General features: G+C 37.0%; 1 protein-coding gene across 2 annotated transcripts in view; it reads left to right on the forward strand.

Moving 5' to 3' along the window:
- Nucleotides 1-17,591, forward strand: part of SNX8 (sorting nexin 8) — a 66,561-nt gene that overhangs the window by 39,706 nt on the left and 9,264 nt on the right. For both annotated transcript variants that reach the window (XM_007498331.3, XM_056804303.1), the window contains 6 exons: nucleotides 10,097-10,177; nucleotides 10,887-11,047; nucleotides 11,658-11,790; nucleotides 14,980-15,048; nucleotides 16,051-16,200; nucleotides 17,158-17,307. In XM_007498331.3, the coding sequence (XP_007498393.1) occupies nucleotides 10,097-10,177; nucleotides 10,887-11,047; nucleotides 11,658-11,790; nucleotides 14,980-15,048; nucleotides 16,051-16,200; nucleotides 17,158-17,307 (744 nt within the window). The remainder of the gene's footprint in view (nucleotides 1-10,096; nucleotides 10,178-10,886; nucleotides 11,048-11,657; nucleotides 11,791-14,979; nucleotides 15,049-16,050; nucleotides 16,201-17,157; nucleotides 17,308-17,591) is intronic.

Genomic DNA, 17,591 nt, shown 5'->3' on the forward strand with positions numbered 1-17,591 from the left:
TCCAGAATGGTTGGATCAATTCACAACTCCACCAGCAATGAATTAATGTCCCCACTTTGCCACATCCCCTCCAGCATTCATTACTTTGCATAGCTGTCATGTTAGCCAATCTGCTAGGTGTGAGATGATACCTCAGAGTTGTTTTGATTTGCATCTCTCTGATTATAAGAGATGTAGAGCACTTTTTCATGTGCTTATTAATAGTTTTGATTTCTTTGGCTGAGAATTGCCTGTTCATGTCCCTTGCCCATTTGTCAATTGGAGAATGGCTTGATTTTTTGTACAATTGATTTAGCTCATTATAAATATGAGTAATTAAACCTTTGTCAGAGGTTTTTATGAAGATTGTTTCCCAATTTGTTGCTACCCTTCTGATTTTGGTTACATTGGTTTTGTTTGTACAAAAACTTTTTAATTTGATGTAATCCAGATTATTTATTTTGCATTTTGTAATTCTTTCTAATTCTTGCTTGGTTTTGAAGTATTTCCCTTCCCAAAGGTCTGACATGTATACTATTCTGTGTTCGCCTAATTTTCTTATAGTTCCGGAAGGTGTATTTCTTAAGAGTGATTGGTTATGGACAGTTAAGTGGCTTAGTGGACTGAGAACCAGGCTTAGAGACTGTCAGTTCAAATATGATTTCAGACACTTCCTAGCTGTGTGACCCTGGGCATGTCACTTAATCCCAATTACCTAATCCTTACTTCTCTTCTGCCTTGGAACTGATACACAGTATTGATTCTAAGATGGAAGGTAAGGATTAAGAAAAAAAGTGACTGGGGAGGGAATATGAATTATGTATAAAGGAAATTAACCTTATGCTGAATATGCTTTTGAGAGGTGTGCTTAGTTGTGGCAATGTAGAATTTAGGTTTATCTTTATGAGAAATGCTACGTTTAAAAATTGTAATCAATGATAGTGTTTAAAGACTGTTTCCATACAGCTATATCCCTTGGAGCTATGTAGTTGTATGTATTTTAGATGTTGTGGGAAAGTGTTTAGACCCCAAACCAAACACTTTACTTCAGTGCTTTATTAATTTTTTTCATAGCCATCACTTCCCAGTAACTTCATACAAAACAGAATGCCCCCCTCAATGAAATATAGCAAAAGAAAATATAAGCAAAACAGCTCAGTACATTGGCCATATCTTAATGATTTTTTACTAACAAAGATATAGTGATAATTTAGGAACCAGACTTGTGGGAAATAGACAAAACGCATTCAATAAGCTAGTCATTCAATAAGCATTTATTAAGCCCCTGCCAAGTGTCAGGAACTGTGGAAATATCTGAGTATACAAAATTTAGAGGCAAAAGATAGGCTCTACTCTCAAGGAACTATAATCTAATTAGAGAGATAATAAGCAAACAAATATGTACAACAACATATGAACATATAGCTTGTTTAAATAGTATTAGTAGGAAATAATTAAAAGGGGAAAGGCTCTAGAATTAAGAAAAGTTTGGAAAGTCTTGCTGCAGAAAGGATTTTAGTTGAGACTTAAAGGAAGCCAGTGAAGGCAGAGATGAGGAGAGAGTATCCCAAAAATTGGGGATAGCCAGAGAAAATGGCCAAAACCAAGAGATGTAGGTCTTGTTTGTGGAACAGACAGGAGACCACTGTCACTGGACTGAAGAATGTGTATTGGGGAATAAGGTATAAGAGAGGATGAGGTTATAAAGGGCTTTGAATGCAAAACAGGATTTTGTTTTCATTCTGGGGGTGATAGGAGCCACTGGAGTTTGAGGATGATATGGTCAAACCAATACTTTAGGAAAATTACTTTAGTGGCTGAATGGAGTGTGGAGCGACCAGCAGCTTTATGTGTGAGATAATAAAGCTTGCACTAGAGGGATTTGAGAAATGTTGCAAAGGTGAAATTGACAGGCCTTGGCAATAGCTGGGATACAGAGAGTGACAGGTAGTGAGGAATCCAAGATGACTTCTGCGTTTTGAGCCTGAAGGACCAAGAAGATGGTGTGGTCCTCTACAATAATAGGGAACTTTGGAGGGAAAAGGCTCTGGTTAGGAGGAAAGATAATGAGTTTGTTTTTGGATATAGTTTCAGATGTCAGAAAGGCAGTTTGAAATTCAAAACTGGAGATCAGTGAGAGTTTGCAGGAAAGGTAGATTTGAGATTGCTCAGCATTAAGATGGTATTGAAATGCATGGGAGCTGATGAGCTCCTCGAATGAAGTAGCATGGAAGAAAATAGAACTCTGAAGGTATGTTGAAAATAGAACTCTGAAGGTATGTTACAAGACTTGTTCTAGAGGAAGATCCAGCCAAGGAGACAGGAAGATGTGGTCAGACAGGTAGGAGAAAAACTAATCAAGACAGACTGAGAGTATCAAAGAGGAGAGGGGTCACCAGTGTTAAAAGTTGCAGAGAAGTCAAGGAGAATGAAAACTGAGGAAAGGCCACTGGATTAGACAACTCAAAAGGTCACTGGTAACTTTGGAGAGAGTCTTTTTGGTGAAATTAGGTTGGGACAGTAGACATAATTGGGAGTATTATTGACTAAAAATATTACTGGAGGTGACAAAAATAAGGAAGAAATTGCACTTCTTTGGTGGAGAACTTCAACTTTTTGATATCTGATGATCTCTAGGGAAATGGCACATGCAAGCACTTTGTATATTATGAAACACTATTTAAACAGAAATGGTCTTACAGTTATAGTTTTATAGATCATATACTGATTAGAGAGGCAATGTGGCATTGGGGTTAGTTTGTCTAGAAGTCAAGATGACTTCGATTCAAATTCTTCTGCTAACATTTAATGTTAGTGTTGTTTGGTGCAAGTCCCTTCTTGTCAGTGCATAAGTGTGTGTGTGTGTGTGTGTGTGTGTGTGTATTGTAAAGATTAAAATTTAGGGAATATGGGGAGACTGAGGCATCTGAAATTAGTTTCTCTCTGCAAGGAGTATTATATTTTTTAGAAGTTTATTGAAGATTAAGGATTAAAGAAAATACAGGATAAGAAACACGTGACCAGGCCATAGAGTGGCCCAGACACAACCTCACCTACATTATGAAAAAAAGCCATGCCTGCCCCAAAACGGAAGTCCAAGAGAGAGAGAGAGAGAGCCTCAAAAGCCTTTGAATCAGCTTAAAATACCTTCTCGATCTCGGCCCAGGTGAGATTACAAGGCATTCTGGGGAAGTGGAGCAAAGTCTCATGGGGATTGTAGTCCTGTATTTGAGTCTATTTTTTACATATTTCCGTGTGATCATTTTTGGAAAAATTAATTTTTCCCCAAAAGGATCATAAAAACATAATAAACTTAAAAGATTACAATAATGTGAGGATAAGAGAAAAAAGAATAAAACCAATAATTGCTGAACGCATTGACAAAAAGCCGTTAGGGGGCAGTCCCCTTTGGCATAAAAGTATACATACAAATAAATGTTCAACCACACCCAAAGTTCAATTTGATTTGTGGTCTGGATGCTTCTTCATGGTGGCTTCTCCAACAGTTCAGTTTCTGGATTCAGAGACATAGCATCTTCTTTACCTAAAATTCTTCTCAAAAGGAATTTAAATTTGCAATTTACAATAATATATATATATATATATATTATTTTTTTTTTTACATTTCCCCGTGTTGTGGGTGATTGAAAAAAAACAGAATCAGTTAGGGATGCATGGCTGAGGTATGAGGTATATGAATCAATTGGCAAGAGATATTAAAAAGACATCAGAAAAATCAAAAAGAAAAGAAAAATTTCTGGATGATAATATAGACTGATTATCAAAGTCTTATGTGTAAAAATTCCAAGTAGAAGAAAAATAAATTTATAACAGGTCCTTCAATCAGGGCTCAATCAAAATGATCTAAGCAATGATGCATTTACCCAGTCAATAGCCAGGACTACAGAAAGGTACCACACTATGAGAGGCAGAAAAGAAAAGAGTTGGTGTGAGAAGCTTGGACAGGGAGGACGCCTGCAGACAGCTTCCCTTCAGATTGGTCACGTGAGTTAAGGACTGATTCTTTCCACCTTGGCCTTGGGCCTAAAACTCCCTCTGCCTTGGTCAGAGGTTGAGTAGCCCTTTTCCCTTTTCCCTTTTCCCTTTTCTCTTTTCTCCTCTCTCCTTCTCTCCCTCTCCTTTCCCTACTCCCATTGTGATTAAACCTCCATAAACTCCATTCTGACTTGAGTGTTTCATTTTAGGAATTTCATAAGTAAATTCCTTGGCGGCCATTGTTCAATATTACAACAATCTTAAAAAGGTGAAATTTTCACCATTACCGTATGTGTGCATTTCAGCTAGATTTCAATGTGGAGTTTTTCTCATATAAACCAGAATCATGTAGCTTAATTTGAAGGCAGACCATTCTGTCACTAGAAGAACCCGAAGAAAGGAGCCTGGTTCTTTTATTTTCTCTTTTTTAAAAAATCCTTTCTCTCTTAGTGTTATCCTAAGACAGAAGGGCAAAGGCCAGGCAAACTGGGTTAAGTGACTTGCCCAGGATGAAATAGCTAGGAAGATTTGAACCCAGGCCCTGCTGATGTCAGGCCTGTCACTCTATCCATACTACCACATAGTGGCCCCTGACCCTTGTTCTTAATGAGGTAGAATTGCTAACTGAGAACTGGTTATGTAGTTCAAAAGCCTCTTTTTAAAAAATCTGTTATGAATTGGAAAATCATCATCAAACATGAACATTTCCAAATACAAGACAGAAAATGGATATTGCATACGAATTTGTGCATTTCTAGTGTGGTTAAAAATCTGTATTCACATAATAGTAACAACATGTGTCTGTATCTCCTTTTGAACGTTTGCTTTCTTCAATGTAATTTTTAAAAAATCTTTACCTTCTTTTTTTTTTTAAACCCTTACCTTCTGTCTTGGAGTCAATACTGTTTATTGGCTCCAAGGCAGAAGAGTGGTAAGGGCTAGGCAATGGGGGTTAAGTGACTTGCCCAGGGTCACACAGCTGGGAAGTGTCTGAGGCCAGATCTGAACCTAGGACCTCCCGTCTCTAAGCCTGGCTCTCAATCCACTGAGCTACCCAGCTGCCCCCCTTCTGTCTTGGTAATAAGTCTAAGACAGAAAGGCAAGGATTAGGCAGTAGGGGTTAAGTGAGAAGCCCAGAGTCACACAGTTAGTTTGAAGTCAAATTTGAACCCAGAACTTCCTATCTCTAGGCCTGGCTCTCTCAATCAACTGAGCCACTTAGCTGCTGACTTCAATGTGGTTTAAACATATTTCATTGGTTCTCTTTTCTTTGTTTTCCTAATTATTTTTATCTCACTATTGCTCTATTCCTCCCACCCTTTCCCCCCCAGTGGACTCTCAAATAAAAGTCTTCCTTTGTAACAAAAATAATGAAGTAAAACAAATTTATGTTATTAATGGTTGTTTGAAAATGTCTCTCTCATTCTGAACCCATAATCCATTGCCACTTCACCAAGAGGTAGGAGGCACATTTCATCATCAGTTTTCTGAATTGGTCATATTATTGATTAGAGTTTTTAAGTCTTTCAAAGGTGTTTTCTCTTATAATGTTGTAGTCAATTATAAATTATTTTCTTGATCAATCTGCTCTGCATTAGTTAATACAAACTTCCTTGGGTTCCCCCAAATCTTTCCTTTTTGTCATTTCTTTTGGTTTAATAATATTCCTTTACATTCACCTTCTATAATTTGTTCATCAATTCCTCCAGTTAATGGGCACCTACTTTGTATGCAGATCTTTGTTACAACATAAAAGTGCTGCTACAAATATTTTTGTGCATATGGTTTGTTTCCTTCTTTCTTTATCTTTTTGGAGCATATATTCCTCATATTGTTATTTATGAATCAAAGAATCTGAACAATTTAGTGATTTTGGGGTGATATCGTTCCAAACTGCTTCACAGAATGACTATACCATTTATTAGTTCCATTAACAGTGCATTAGTGTGTCTCTCCTGCCAGTAGTTGTCATTTTCCCTTTAGTCATCTTCACTAATCTGATAAGTGTGGAGTAGAACCTCAGAGACGTTTTAATTTGAATTTGTCTCATTGGTAGTGATTTGGAGCATTTTTTATGTGACTGTGGGTAACTTGATTTCTTTCCCAAATCTCTTTCCAAGCATGAGAGGATATGTACTTTTTTTCAGTATTAAAATATGTAGTTGAAGGGGAAAACAAGTCTTACTTGAGAAGTACATATATTGAGAGCATTTTCCCCTAATATACCAGTAAAGCTAGCTGTTGAGAATACAGTATTACTGTGGATCAAATAAAACTAGGAAAAAGCTCCTAAAGTATATTCCTTAAAATTTCCTGCTACAAGAAAAGCTTTTATTAAATGGTGCAAGCAAAGATGAGAGCAGAAACCTTTGCTTCTGATTTTTCTAATAGTTCTTGAAGTGGCAGAGGTAGGTTTTGACCTTTTAAAGATACCTATTGAAATAAGGTAATTACTTGAAGTAGGACTTATAAAGTTTGGACCAGTACTGTACTTGGTTTGGCCAATGTTAGGCCTCACTTGTAGATGTTGTTTGAATGCAATCTGACTGCTGTAAGTTGATATAAACAGTACTTGATTTATTAAACTTATTCTCTTAGAAGGAAGAATAGTGGACCAGATAATGGAGTCTCTAAATCTAATAAATCTAGTTTCTCCACCCAAAATCCCACTACAAGCCCTTATGGACTTCCTTCACAGAGTTGAAGCCTACTCTATTTCTACTCTGTCTCTCTGTACCACAAGAAATCTAGCTAACTAATCCTGAACTACTGATCCACTAAGAGAGTAGTAAAAAGTCTGTCAGGATAAGATCGCTGTAATAGTGATGAGTTCACCCTTGAGGTCAGAGGCCCTGTCAAGATGGTCGGGCTCTTCTCAATGGTAGAGTTACTGAGTCTTCGCAGCATGCATACCCGCAGAATCATGATGTCACAGAAATGCTACAGCTTCCTGGATTACAGAAGCTGATGGCTAGAGTCAGGGATGGAAATACTTTCTGAAATATCTTGATGACAGGTAACATAGGAACCTCCAGGTTTTAGTCAGGAAAGTCAGTTATCTCCTTCTGGCCTAGACAAGGTGGCCAACAGGAAGTAAGTCTCTGTTCTCCTTGGTGTCCAGTTCCACATTTTATCCCTTCCCCCAATTCTGGAACTCTTCTTTCAATTCCATGCATGCGATCAGACTTTTCTGCAAACCTTTGCTTTTCCTTATGCATAGTCCTGGTTTTGCAGTCTTTCCTTCATTTCCCCCCTTACACTATAAAGTATAACAATCACTGGATGAAGATAGCTATAGAAACTGTGTCTTAGTGTTATCTTTTTTGTAATGCATTCCAAAATACTTATATTTGTTGAATTGAAATGAAAATATCTTAATAAGAGAGGATTTGAGTGTTTTAACCATCAGACTAACTACTTTTTTTTTTAAGGTAAGTTGTTATTTGCCACCAAAGAAATGAAAGGAGTAGTAAGAACTCTAGAGCATAAGTCAAAAAGAGAGGAGGAGAGGGTTAGCATAAAAGTGGTTAGAAAGAGAGCACACACAGAAGAAAAACAACTGCTTGATCACATGGGTCTATGGGGATATGATTGGGGATATAGAGTCTAAGCGATCACCCTAGTGCAGTTATCAATAATATGGAAATAGGTCTCGATCAATGACACACGTAAAACCCAGTAGAATTGCTTATTGGCTATGGGAGGGGGGGAGGAGGGGAAGGAAAGAACATGAATCTTTTAACTATGGAAAAATATTCGAAATTAACTGATTGAATAAAATTTAAAAAAAGAAAGAGCACGGTGTATAAGATAGGAAGACAATATTTAAATAAATAAGACTTTATTAAACACATTTCAGTACTACTGTTTATGTTGTTATTCAGTTGTGTTTGACTTTTCTTGATCCCATGGACCATAGCACACTAATATTGTTCATGGAGTTTTCTTGGCACAGATACTGGAGTGATTTACTCTTTCCTTCACTAGTGGATTAAGACAAATAGAGAATAAGTGACTTGCCCAGAGTCACATAGCTAGTATGTGAGTCTAGATTTGAACTTAGGTCTGCCTGATTGCAGGCCCAGCATTTTGTACGCTTAGCCACCTTAGCTGCCTCCATTATCAATTAAACCTTGTCTTTATGTAGGGCTTTAAAAAAAAATTAGCTGTTTTTCTTAGGGATTTAATCTCAGGGATTTAACTGTATATTTTTAATATGCTATTTTTAAAAATTTAGTATACAAATGTTTTACTCCAAAGAGATAATAAGGAAAAGAACTTGTACAAAAATATTCATTGCTGCAGCCTTTGTAGTGGCAAAAAATTGGAAAATTAAGGTTGTCCCTTGATTGGGGAATGGCTGAACAAATTGTGGTATCTGATGGTGATGTATTATGTGTATTATTATGTGTAAGGAATGATGATCTGGAGGATTTCTATATGAACTGGGAGGGCCTCAATTAACTGATGCAGAGTGAAATGAGCAGAACTAGCAGAACATTGTACACAGAAACTAAAACATTGTGTAATGATACAATATAATGGACTTTGCCACTAGTAGCAATGCAACAAGCCTTGACACTCCTGAAGTACTTATGGGAAGAAATGCTAACCACATTGAGAGAAAGAACTATGGGAGTAGAAATGCAAAAGCAAAACATATGACATCACTTATCACATGTATATATGGGTATGTGATTTGCAGCTTAGGCTTTAAAAAATTACTCTGTAGCAAAAATGAGTAATATGGAAATTGGTATTGAGTGATAACATTTGTACAACCCAGTGGAATTGCTTGTTGGCTCTGGAAGGAGGGAGGGAAGAGGGGAGGGAGAGAAAATCAATCATTTAAACATGGGAAAAATATTTTTTTAAATGAAACACAAAAAATATGCTAATATGTTTAATATACTAAGCTCCCTCATTCTGGTTAGTTATTATATTACATTTTAAATATACTAAGTTTTGCGTCTGAAGGGAATGGTGGAAGAAAGAGGCTCTGGTTAGGAGGAAAGATCAAATGAGTTTGTTTTTAGACATAGTGAGTTTCAGGTGTCTACTGGACAGCCAGTTCTAGATGTCAGAAAGGCAGTTTGAGATTCAAAATTGGAGGTGAGCAAGAGTTTGGTGCAGGAAAGGTAGATTTTGAGATTCCTCGGCACAAAGATGGTAATGAAATCCATGGGATCTGATGAGTGAAGTAGCATGGAGGGAAAAGAAAAGAGGGTCCAGGATAAAACCCTAAAGGTATGTTAGAGGATATGTTCTGGAGTCAAGGAGACAGAGAAAGTGCATTCATGTACGTAGGAGGAAAATGAAGAGTAATCAAGAGAGACTCGGAGTATCAAAAAGAATGATCACCAGTGTTAAAAGTTGAGAGAAGTCAAGGAGAATGAAGATTGAGGGTTAGACAATTCAAGAGGTCATTGAATCACTGAATAATGGGTTTTGTGCAAATTTCTTGATAATTTCTTTTTTTCCTTTGGTTATACCCTCACTTGGCCTGTTACTTTACTTTGGCAGTATACTTCAGTTTCCATCTCATTATTGCTCTGCATAAAAACTCAAGGGATCCAATTAATGCATTGTTGTCTGCAGAGAGGTGTTTGTCCTAAGCTGTAGAATCCTACCTGAACTCAAAGGTTGGCATTCTAGTCACTAATACTATTGAGTTTGACTCATATCTCCATATAGCTGCTCTGAGGGTAACAAATTCAATTAGAAAAAAAAGTTTTTTTAAAAACTATAAAGTCCTTATCTTCCAACTTAGAATCAATACTGTGTATTGGTTCTAAGGCAGAAGAGTGGTAAGGACTAGGCAATGGGGCTTAAGTGACTTGCCCAGGTAACATAGCTAGGAAGTGTCTCAGGCCAGATTTGAACCCATGACCTCCAGTTTCTAGGCCTGGCTCTCAATCCACTTAACCACCCAGCTGCCCCCTCAATTAAAATCTTAAAGAAGAATTGTTTTTAAAAATTGTTTGCCATTTTATGGAAAGGGAAACAGTTTCCCTCTATTAAAGGAGAGGACTACATCTTGCTTTTAACTGGAAAATTACATAAGGAACTCCCCCCCCCCTTTTTTTTTGAGGGTTGAGTATATTCTTTGTTTCTTTTCCAGGATGTACAGAATAAACTGAAGGAATCAGTCCAGTGTGTTGGAGATGAATTCATGATTTGTAAACTGGCTACTCGAGCCAAGGTATCCTCTTAATTGTGATTTCTTTCTTCCTCGTTCCAAAATATAAATGAGCAGGTTATTTTTTGTATTAAATACAATTCAGATTCAGTACTATGTTTTGGATTTTTCTTCCTAAATTCCTTCCTTTAGAAAAAGAAGGAAAGGAAAGAAAATATACTTTATATTTTATTCCCTTTCTTCTTTCTTAACTCAATTTATTTTTTAAGAATTTAAATTCAGGTTAGAATCCATAAACTAGATGGCTTATGATAATATTTGGTCATATTGGCATTAGATGGGGCTGAGGAAGTGAGAGGAAGGAAAAGGGAGAGGTCTTCTTCATGTAAAGAATTTAAGAACTGATTATTTAGCAGTTTGAGCCTGGTTTGGGTCTTTTGAATATTTTCCTTCAATTTGAACATTTTTCTATTGCCTTTTGAGACCAACTTATTTTTGTAAGGTCATGTTAGTATTTTTGGTGAATGATATGATTTATCTTTCTCCTCATTTAAGAGGTAAAAAAGACATTGGATAGAAGAAATATGGGATTGGGGAAGTGCCTTCAGATTTTAACCTTTTGATTGAGACTCTGTGTATGACTATACTGAAGAGAGTGATGAATGTCTGTAATGGTGATATTTTTGTTTTATTAACCAAGACCTTATGGAAATTATCAAGTCCATTAATGAATTCTTTTTTGTTATCTCTCCTCCTTCTCTGACTGTTTTAGGACTTCCTCCCAGCTGATATCCAGGCACAATTTGCTGCCAGTCGAGAACTGATCAGAAATATCTATAATAGCTTCTATAAGCTTAGAGATCGGGCTGAGAGAATTGCATCTCGAGCCATTGACAATGCTGCTGACCTCCTCATATTTGGGAAAGAATTAAGGCAGGTGTCAGAAGATAGCTCCACAATGGAGAATTTTGGAGGTTTTGAGTTTGAGGCTGCATTATTTGGTGGAAAGAATACTGAACTTGTAGTTAAGAGAGGCTTGGGTTTGAATCCTTTTCCTCCACTTTTGTTCTCTTTGTGACCTTGATCATGTCATTTAATCTCTCTGAGTCTTAGGTTTAGATGGGGATAATAATATCCGTCGTAACTGTCTCAGAGGGTCATAATGAATATCAAATTAAATAATGTATGCACTCTGTAAGTATCTCCTCATATTTGGGAAGTTTGGAGAGAATGTGCATTTTAGTGTTCTGAATATCTAACCATTTCTTTATTTAAGGGAGATTGATGTGAAAAAAGCAGAGGGCTCTATTAGTGTCCTTGAGAGATGAGGAAAAAGGCCTCCATCATGTTGTGTGGACCCCTGGTTCTAAACTTATGGGAGGGTATGAATAAGAATAGCTTAAGTGAGGCAAGCATGGATAGGCTACTGTCTTGGAGCCCACAGATTTATGAATAGCATGAGACCATGTCAGTTGCCAAACCTTTTTGTTTTATAAAATTCAAGGTTTGATGAACAGAATTTTTTCTACTTTCTTTAACTCAGTGCATTAGGATCTGATACAACACCGCTCCCCTCCTGGGCCACAATGAATAATAGCACATGGGGGACCCTAAAACAGGCCTTAAAAGGCCTCTCTGTTGAATTTGCACTGCTAGCTGATAAAGCTGCACAGCAGGTAAGTGTATCTCGAATTTATTTTAATTTATTTTATTTTATTTAAAAGGAATTTATTTTAAAGGGATGTTCTCTATTAAAGTCTTTATAAAGATCTCTTTCTTAGGTAAACTTCAAAGTTTTGAGTTCAATGAGAGGGGAAATTTGTCTTTCATATAATCCTTATAAATTCCAGATAGCTTAACATGAGACAATTCAGCCATTTGCTGATAACAAAAATAAATTTGAGTTGGATTTCTTAAAAGAATTTGTTTTGCCAGAGATTAGAAGGCATAAGCTAGCCTTGAAAATGTAACTTTGAAAGCTCCAGTCTGTTACTCCTTGATGAACCTGGAGCTTTCCATTTTACTTACTATCTATATAATTTGTATTGGGTTATGCAGTGACCTAGTTCGTCAGACTGTAACTAAGCCCCCAATGTTCCTTCTTTTTTAGATTCTAAATACTCAATTAAGCTACTGAAAATGCGCTTTTGCAACAGCCATTTACTGTTTTTAGAAATCAATGTAGAATTTTAATGACTGTTAATTTAAGGATATTATAGTTAAGAGAAATACAGTTTCATCTGTGTACTAGTTTTATTATTTAAAAAAATGGGACATGTTTCCTATCTCCTTTTCACACAATATGTAGTTCTGACTAGCAGATAAATCCAATGCAAATTATGTTGGAGAATTTTTAAAACTCTGGTACCTTCTTTGACTCCACAATTGCATAGTTAAGTAAAAAGAACTGAGAATAACTGAAATGTCATCATCTGAGCCAAATGCCAAACAGCTGGGGGCTTTCCTATTTAATAGTTGGGTGCCCATTGATGAGTTTTATGATCAAGAGATAATTAGATTTGTTCATGGGCCTGGAAAGTCCTGGGTTTCATTCCTTCTTTTTGCTACTGTCATTATCTTAGTTGTTGTAATGTTGACTTTAGGGTTTTTTTTTTTTTAACCCTTACCTTCCATCTTGGAGTCAATACTGGCTCCAAGACAGAAGAGTGGTAAGGGCTAGGCAATGGGGGTCAAGTGACTTGCCCAGGGTCACACAGCTGGGAAGTGTCTGAGGCCAGATTTGAACCTAGGACCTCCCATCTCTAGGCCTGGCTTTCAATCCACTGAGCTACCCAGCTGCCCCCAAAGGTAAGGGTTTAAAAAAAAAAAAGTTGTATATACCTATTTTTTTGGTATGGAATTGGCATTTGAATAAAGGCTACTGGCATGCTGACATTTTAGGTTCAAAGCATTGGTGTGTAAACTGGATATGATTGTAAATGGTAGGTTTGGAAGTAAGAACTGCCATTACTCATCATTGCTAGGCAAGTAAGGAAGTTTTCACTTTTTAGTGAGATGGGAATATGATGTACTACCCCATCCTGTCAAGCTCTCTCCTTTTCAGTTTTACATATCTCTTAACATCTTACTTTTCCCATTAAGCCTTATTAGATGAATTCAGCTTGAGCAAGATTGTAGATTTTAGATTGAAGAGTAGAAGGGACATCAGAGAGCTTATAGTTCAGTCTGTTTTGTGGCATTTTGGACAGTCCAGTGATAGGTAGAGGCTGTGGTTAGGTGTGTGTAGATTAGAAGAGGAAGTATTCTTCCCTGAGATCTTTCTTCTGTTAGGATTAAAATTTAGGGGCCAAGCTGTGGCAGGTAAAAATTAGTTTCTCTGTCAAAGAGTATTATATTTTATGAGGTTTATTTAAGATTAAGAGTTTAAGAGAATACAAGTAAGAAAGCACGTGTCTGGGTGGGCCGAGAGGCCCATTCAACCTCACCTACATCATGAAAGACCCGTCTGCTTGCAAGCGGAAAAAGGAAAAGACTTCAGTAGGCTTTTACAACCAGTTAAGTAGAACTTTTGATCCCACCAGGGTGAGGATCTCAGTGAGATTACAAAGCATCCCGGGAAGTGTCCAAAGACTTCTGGGGATTGGAGTCCCAGGTTCAAGTCTCCATTTTTACACTTCAGTTTCATGTACATTGTTTTAGGAAGAAAGGTGCCATATTATAGCTAATTCTTTTATATGAGCATCATGTACAGGTACCAGGTACAGGTATCAGGAGTACCAGGTACAGGTATCAGGAGTACCAGGTGCTGTCCCCTTCTCTTCTTTACTCTTGTTCCAAATAACTGGAAAGCACCGAACATTGGCCTAGATTGCAGCTCAAAGTTTGGGACCTAGGGCATTTGTATCAATTTAATATGTCTCAGGTCCCATGGCTGGTTAATTGAGCCTGAACTAAATATCACTCCTAGGAAAGTCTTTTTCCCCCCGTGTTACTCTGAAAATAACAGTGTTAATACCTTTTTTAAAAAATTCCTTACCTTTTGTCTTAGAATCAATACTAAGGGTTAGGCAATTTGAGTTAAGCTTTGCTACCTAGCTGCTTCATGTCATTACTTTTCTAAAAAAAAATAAGTTGATAAGCATTTATTAAGCACTCTGTGCTAGGCACTCTTTTAAATACTGGGTATCCAAAGGAAGGCAAAAATAGTCCCTACTCTCATAGGGCTCAGTTGATTGAAATTTAAATACTTATTTCTAGGTCCTTTTGCCTTCGATATTTGGGGATTATGACAACAGTTGAAATGTCAAACTGAGATAGCAAAGCATTTAAACAGAAGTGGACAGACATCTATTTTAGAGCCTTATAATATATATGTGTGTATGCATATATATATATATATATATATATATATATATATATATAAGAGCCTTATAACATATATATAACATAAGACTGTTCATATTGTCAGTGAGCCATAGCGCTCTTGGCTATTTTGACTTACCCCATTGCTTCTGCCTTTTGTCACCTTTTGAAGATGATAATAGTATGTTTCAATGGTAGTTTGAGGTGGCAGCGGTCTAGTGAGAAGAGCTCTCGATTTGACGTTGTTGTATATAGGTTCAAATGTTAAGTCCTCTATTGCCTGTATAATCTTGGGCAAGTCACTTATTCTTTTTGGGCCCTAGTTTCTGTATTTGTAAAATGAGGGAATTGGATTAGGATCTCTTAAGATCTAAGCTTCTAGTTTTAAACCTCCAATTTTATTAAAGGATGATTCTGAGTTGACTCCAGATCGGGTTTGGAAAGAGGCTTCAGTAACAAGTAAGTTGGAGTAATTTTAATGATGGGTTTCTGACTGGGTTTATATGTATGACGGATGTGCTGGTTATCTCCTTGTTTTCTAGGGTAAACAGGAAGAGAATGATGTGGTGGAGAAATTGAACCTCTTCTTGGATTTACTCCAGTCCTATAAAGTAAGTTTTGACTGTTTCCTTGCCAGAGAGAGCTTTTCAGAATGGTCTTCTGACCTTTCCAAAGTGTAATTAACTTATTAACTATTTGAGAAGTGTCATATAGAAAAGGAATTAGATTTTTTTGCTGTAGCTTCTGAGAGCAGAACTAATTTCATATTTTATAGGAAGGCAGATTTTGACTCAGTAAAGACTTTTTTACACAATTTGAGGCTTCCATGAGTGGAAATATCAAAGTGCAAAGTGACTGACATAGATAATGAAGATGGGATTATTACATGGGTGGTTAGATAAAACTGAGGTCTTAAATGACTTTTGAGATCCTTTCTAGTGCTGAGATTTTATATGTCTCTTTTCATGAGATTCCTTTTTGGGGGATGCTCCAAGATACACTGAGGTTAAAATACCTCAAGATACATGTCAAAAGTCTTCAGTATTTCTACATTTGGATACTGGCACTTTAATTAACCAGCATCTCTAGGTTATGGATTGTACTTTTCATTTAGTAAACTTCTTTGTCTTTTGTGAGATTTTTTTTCCCCAGACTGTTTAGGACCTGAGTTCAGGGTCTTTGTTAATTTGCACAGTCAGCTCTCCACCAAAATCATGAGAGTGGTGGGTCAAATTAGGAACTAATATATCTTTGTGAAGTTTTATGGATTGCAACTCATCTTTACTTCTGCTCTGTACCTTGTGCATTTTTGTGAGCACAAAATGAATCAAGGTGCTTTTCTGCCTTTTTCTTCTTTTTTGAGGAAGAAAACCTATTTATTTGTAAGATTTTCATATTGGGAGGCAGGTATAGCTCCAACAAAGTGCCCTCTATATGTCCGACTCTCCCACTTGGTCCTCCCCTTCCAGCAGGTTTTCCTCCCTAAGAAGGAAATTGAAAATAGAAGAAGCAGAAGACCCAGGCATTTATTTTGTTTTTTGATTTCTCTGCAATTGAGTCTTGGTGGTTGGGGGGTGGTTAGTGAATGTACCTTACTTCCCTTTTTGTTCCAGGATCTCTGTGAGAGACATGAAAAGGGTGTGCTTCATAAGCACCAGCGAGCATTGCACAAGTACAGTATGATGAAGAAGCAAATGATGAGTGCCACAGTGCAAAACAGAGAACCAGAGAGTGTGGAGCAGCTTGAGTCTCGCATAGTGGAGGTAGGAACCTGGCAGTTATTGCTACAAATCAGCATGGTGAGGAGCAGCTAGGTGGCTCAGTGGTTTGAGAGCCAGACCTAGAGATGGAGGTCTTGGGTTCAAATGTGGCCTCAGAGACTTCCTAGCTATGTGACCGTGGAAAAGTCACTTAATCCCCACTGTTTAGGCTTTACTGCTCTTCTGCCTTGGAATTCATACACAGAATTGATTCTAAGATGGAAGGTAAGGGGTTAAAAAACAAAACAAAACATGATAGAAGAAAACAGATATAGACCGTCTTTGGATATTAGGCAGACAGACAAATTGGAAAAAAGCAGTCCAAGAGATACTTAAGAAGGAATTCCAGACTACCTTTTGAGTTGAAAAGTCAGCTTGGAGGGGGCAGCTAGGTAACTCATTGGATTGAGCTAGGCCAGGCCTAGAGACAGGAAGTCCTAGGTTCAAATCTGGCCTCAGACACTTCCCAGCTGTGTGACCCTGGACAAGTCACTTGACCCCCATTGCCTAGCCCTTACCACTCTTCTGCCTTGGAACCAATACACAGTATTGATTCCAAGACAGAAGGTGAGGGTTTAAAGAAAAAGAAGAAAAGTCAGCTTGGATTTGTATTTTACTTGGTTTATTCCAGTTGGCCCCATTGCATGAATAATCCCAAAAGTATGATAATAAACAAGGCTGATGATACAATGAATTTATATCATATATAGATATGCTGACTAGCAAATGTCTGAATTGTGTTTGTTTTACAACTGATTTTTGTGCTTTTCCCCTGCTTGACACTTTCAAAACGCTAGGCTAAGGGAATTTTCCTTTCCTTTGGCTTCATTGGTCAAATGAATGAAAAAAGGACTAGCTCTGTACTCTGGAATGATATATATATATATATATATATATATATATATATATGATTAAAATTGTTGTTCTTCTTGAGATACATCTAGATTCTTTCCTTTTTAGCAAGAAAATGCAATTCAGATAATGGAACTCCGGAATTATTTCTCTTTATATTGCCTACATCAAGAAACTCAGCTTATTCACGTCTACCTGCCTCTTACGTCACACATCCTAGGAGCCTTTGTCAACTCTCAGATACAAGGCCACAAAGAGGTGAATATTTGCCTTCTGTCTTGTCAAAATCTATCCTAGTTGTAGTGTAGCTAAGAGGTGTCATTTTATTCTGTAGTTATTTTGGCCTTAAGGATGGTGTTCCTTATCATTAACCCTTTGGGAAAAAAAGAATCTATGCAAGATATTAGATATGGGTTGGGTATGGAAGATAAAAAAAACCAAAACATGAAAACTCTTTTTAAGCTCCATTATTCAACTTGGAACTAAAATTTTTAAGAATTCCACATATGATTCTGTTGGGATACATAGATAGAAACTGTAAA

The sequence above is a fragment of the Monodelphis domestica genome, chromosome 7 (genome assembly GCF_027887165.1).
Source record: "Monodelphis domestica isolate mMonDom1 chromosome 7, mMonDom1.pri, whole genome shotgun sequence".
NCBI lineage: Eukaryota > Metazoa > Chordata > Mammalia > Didelphimorphia > Didelphidae > Monodelphis > Monodelphis domestica.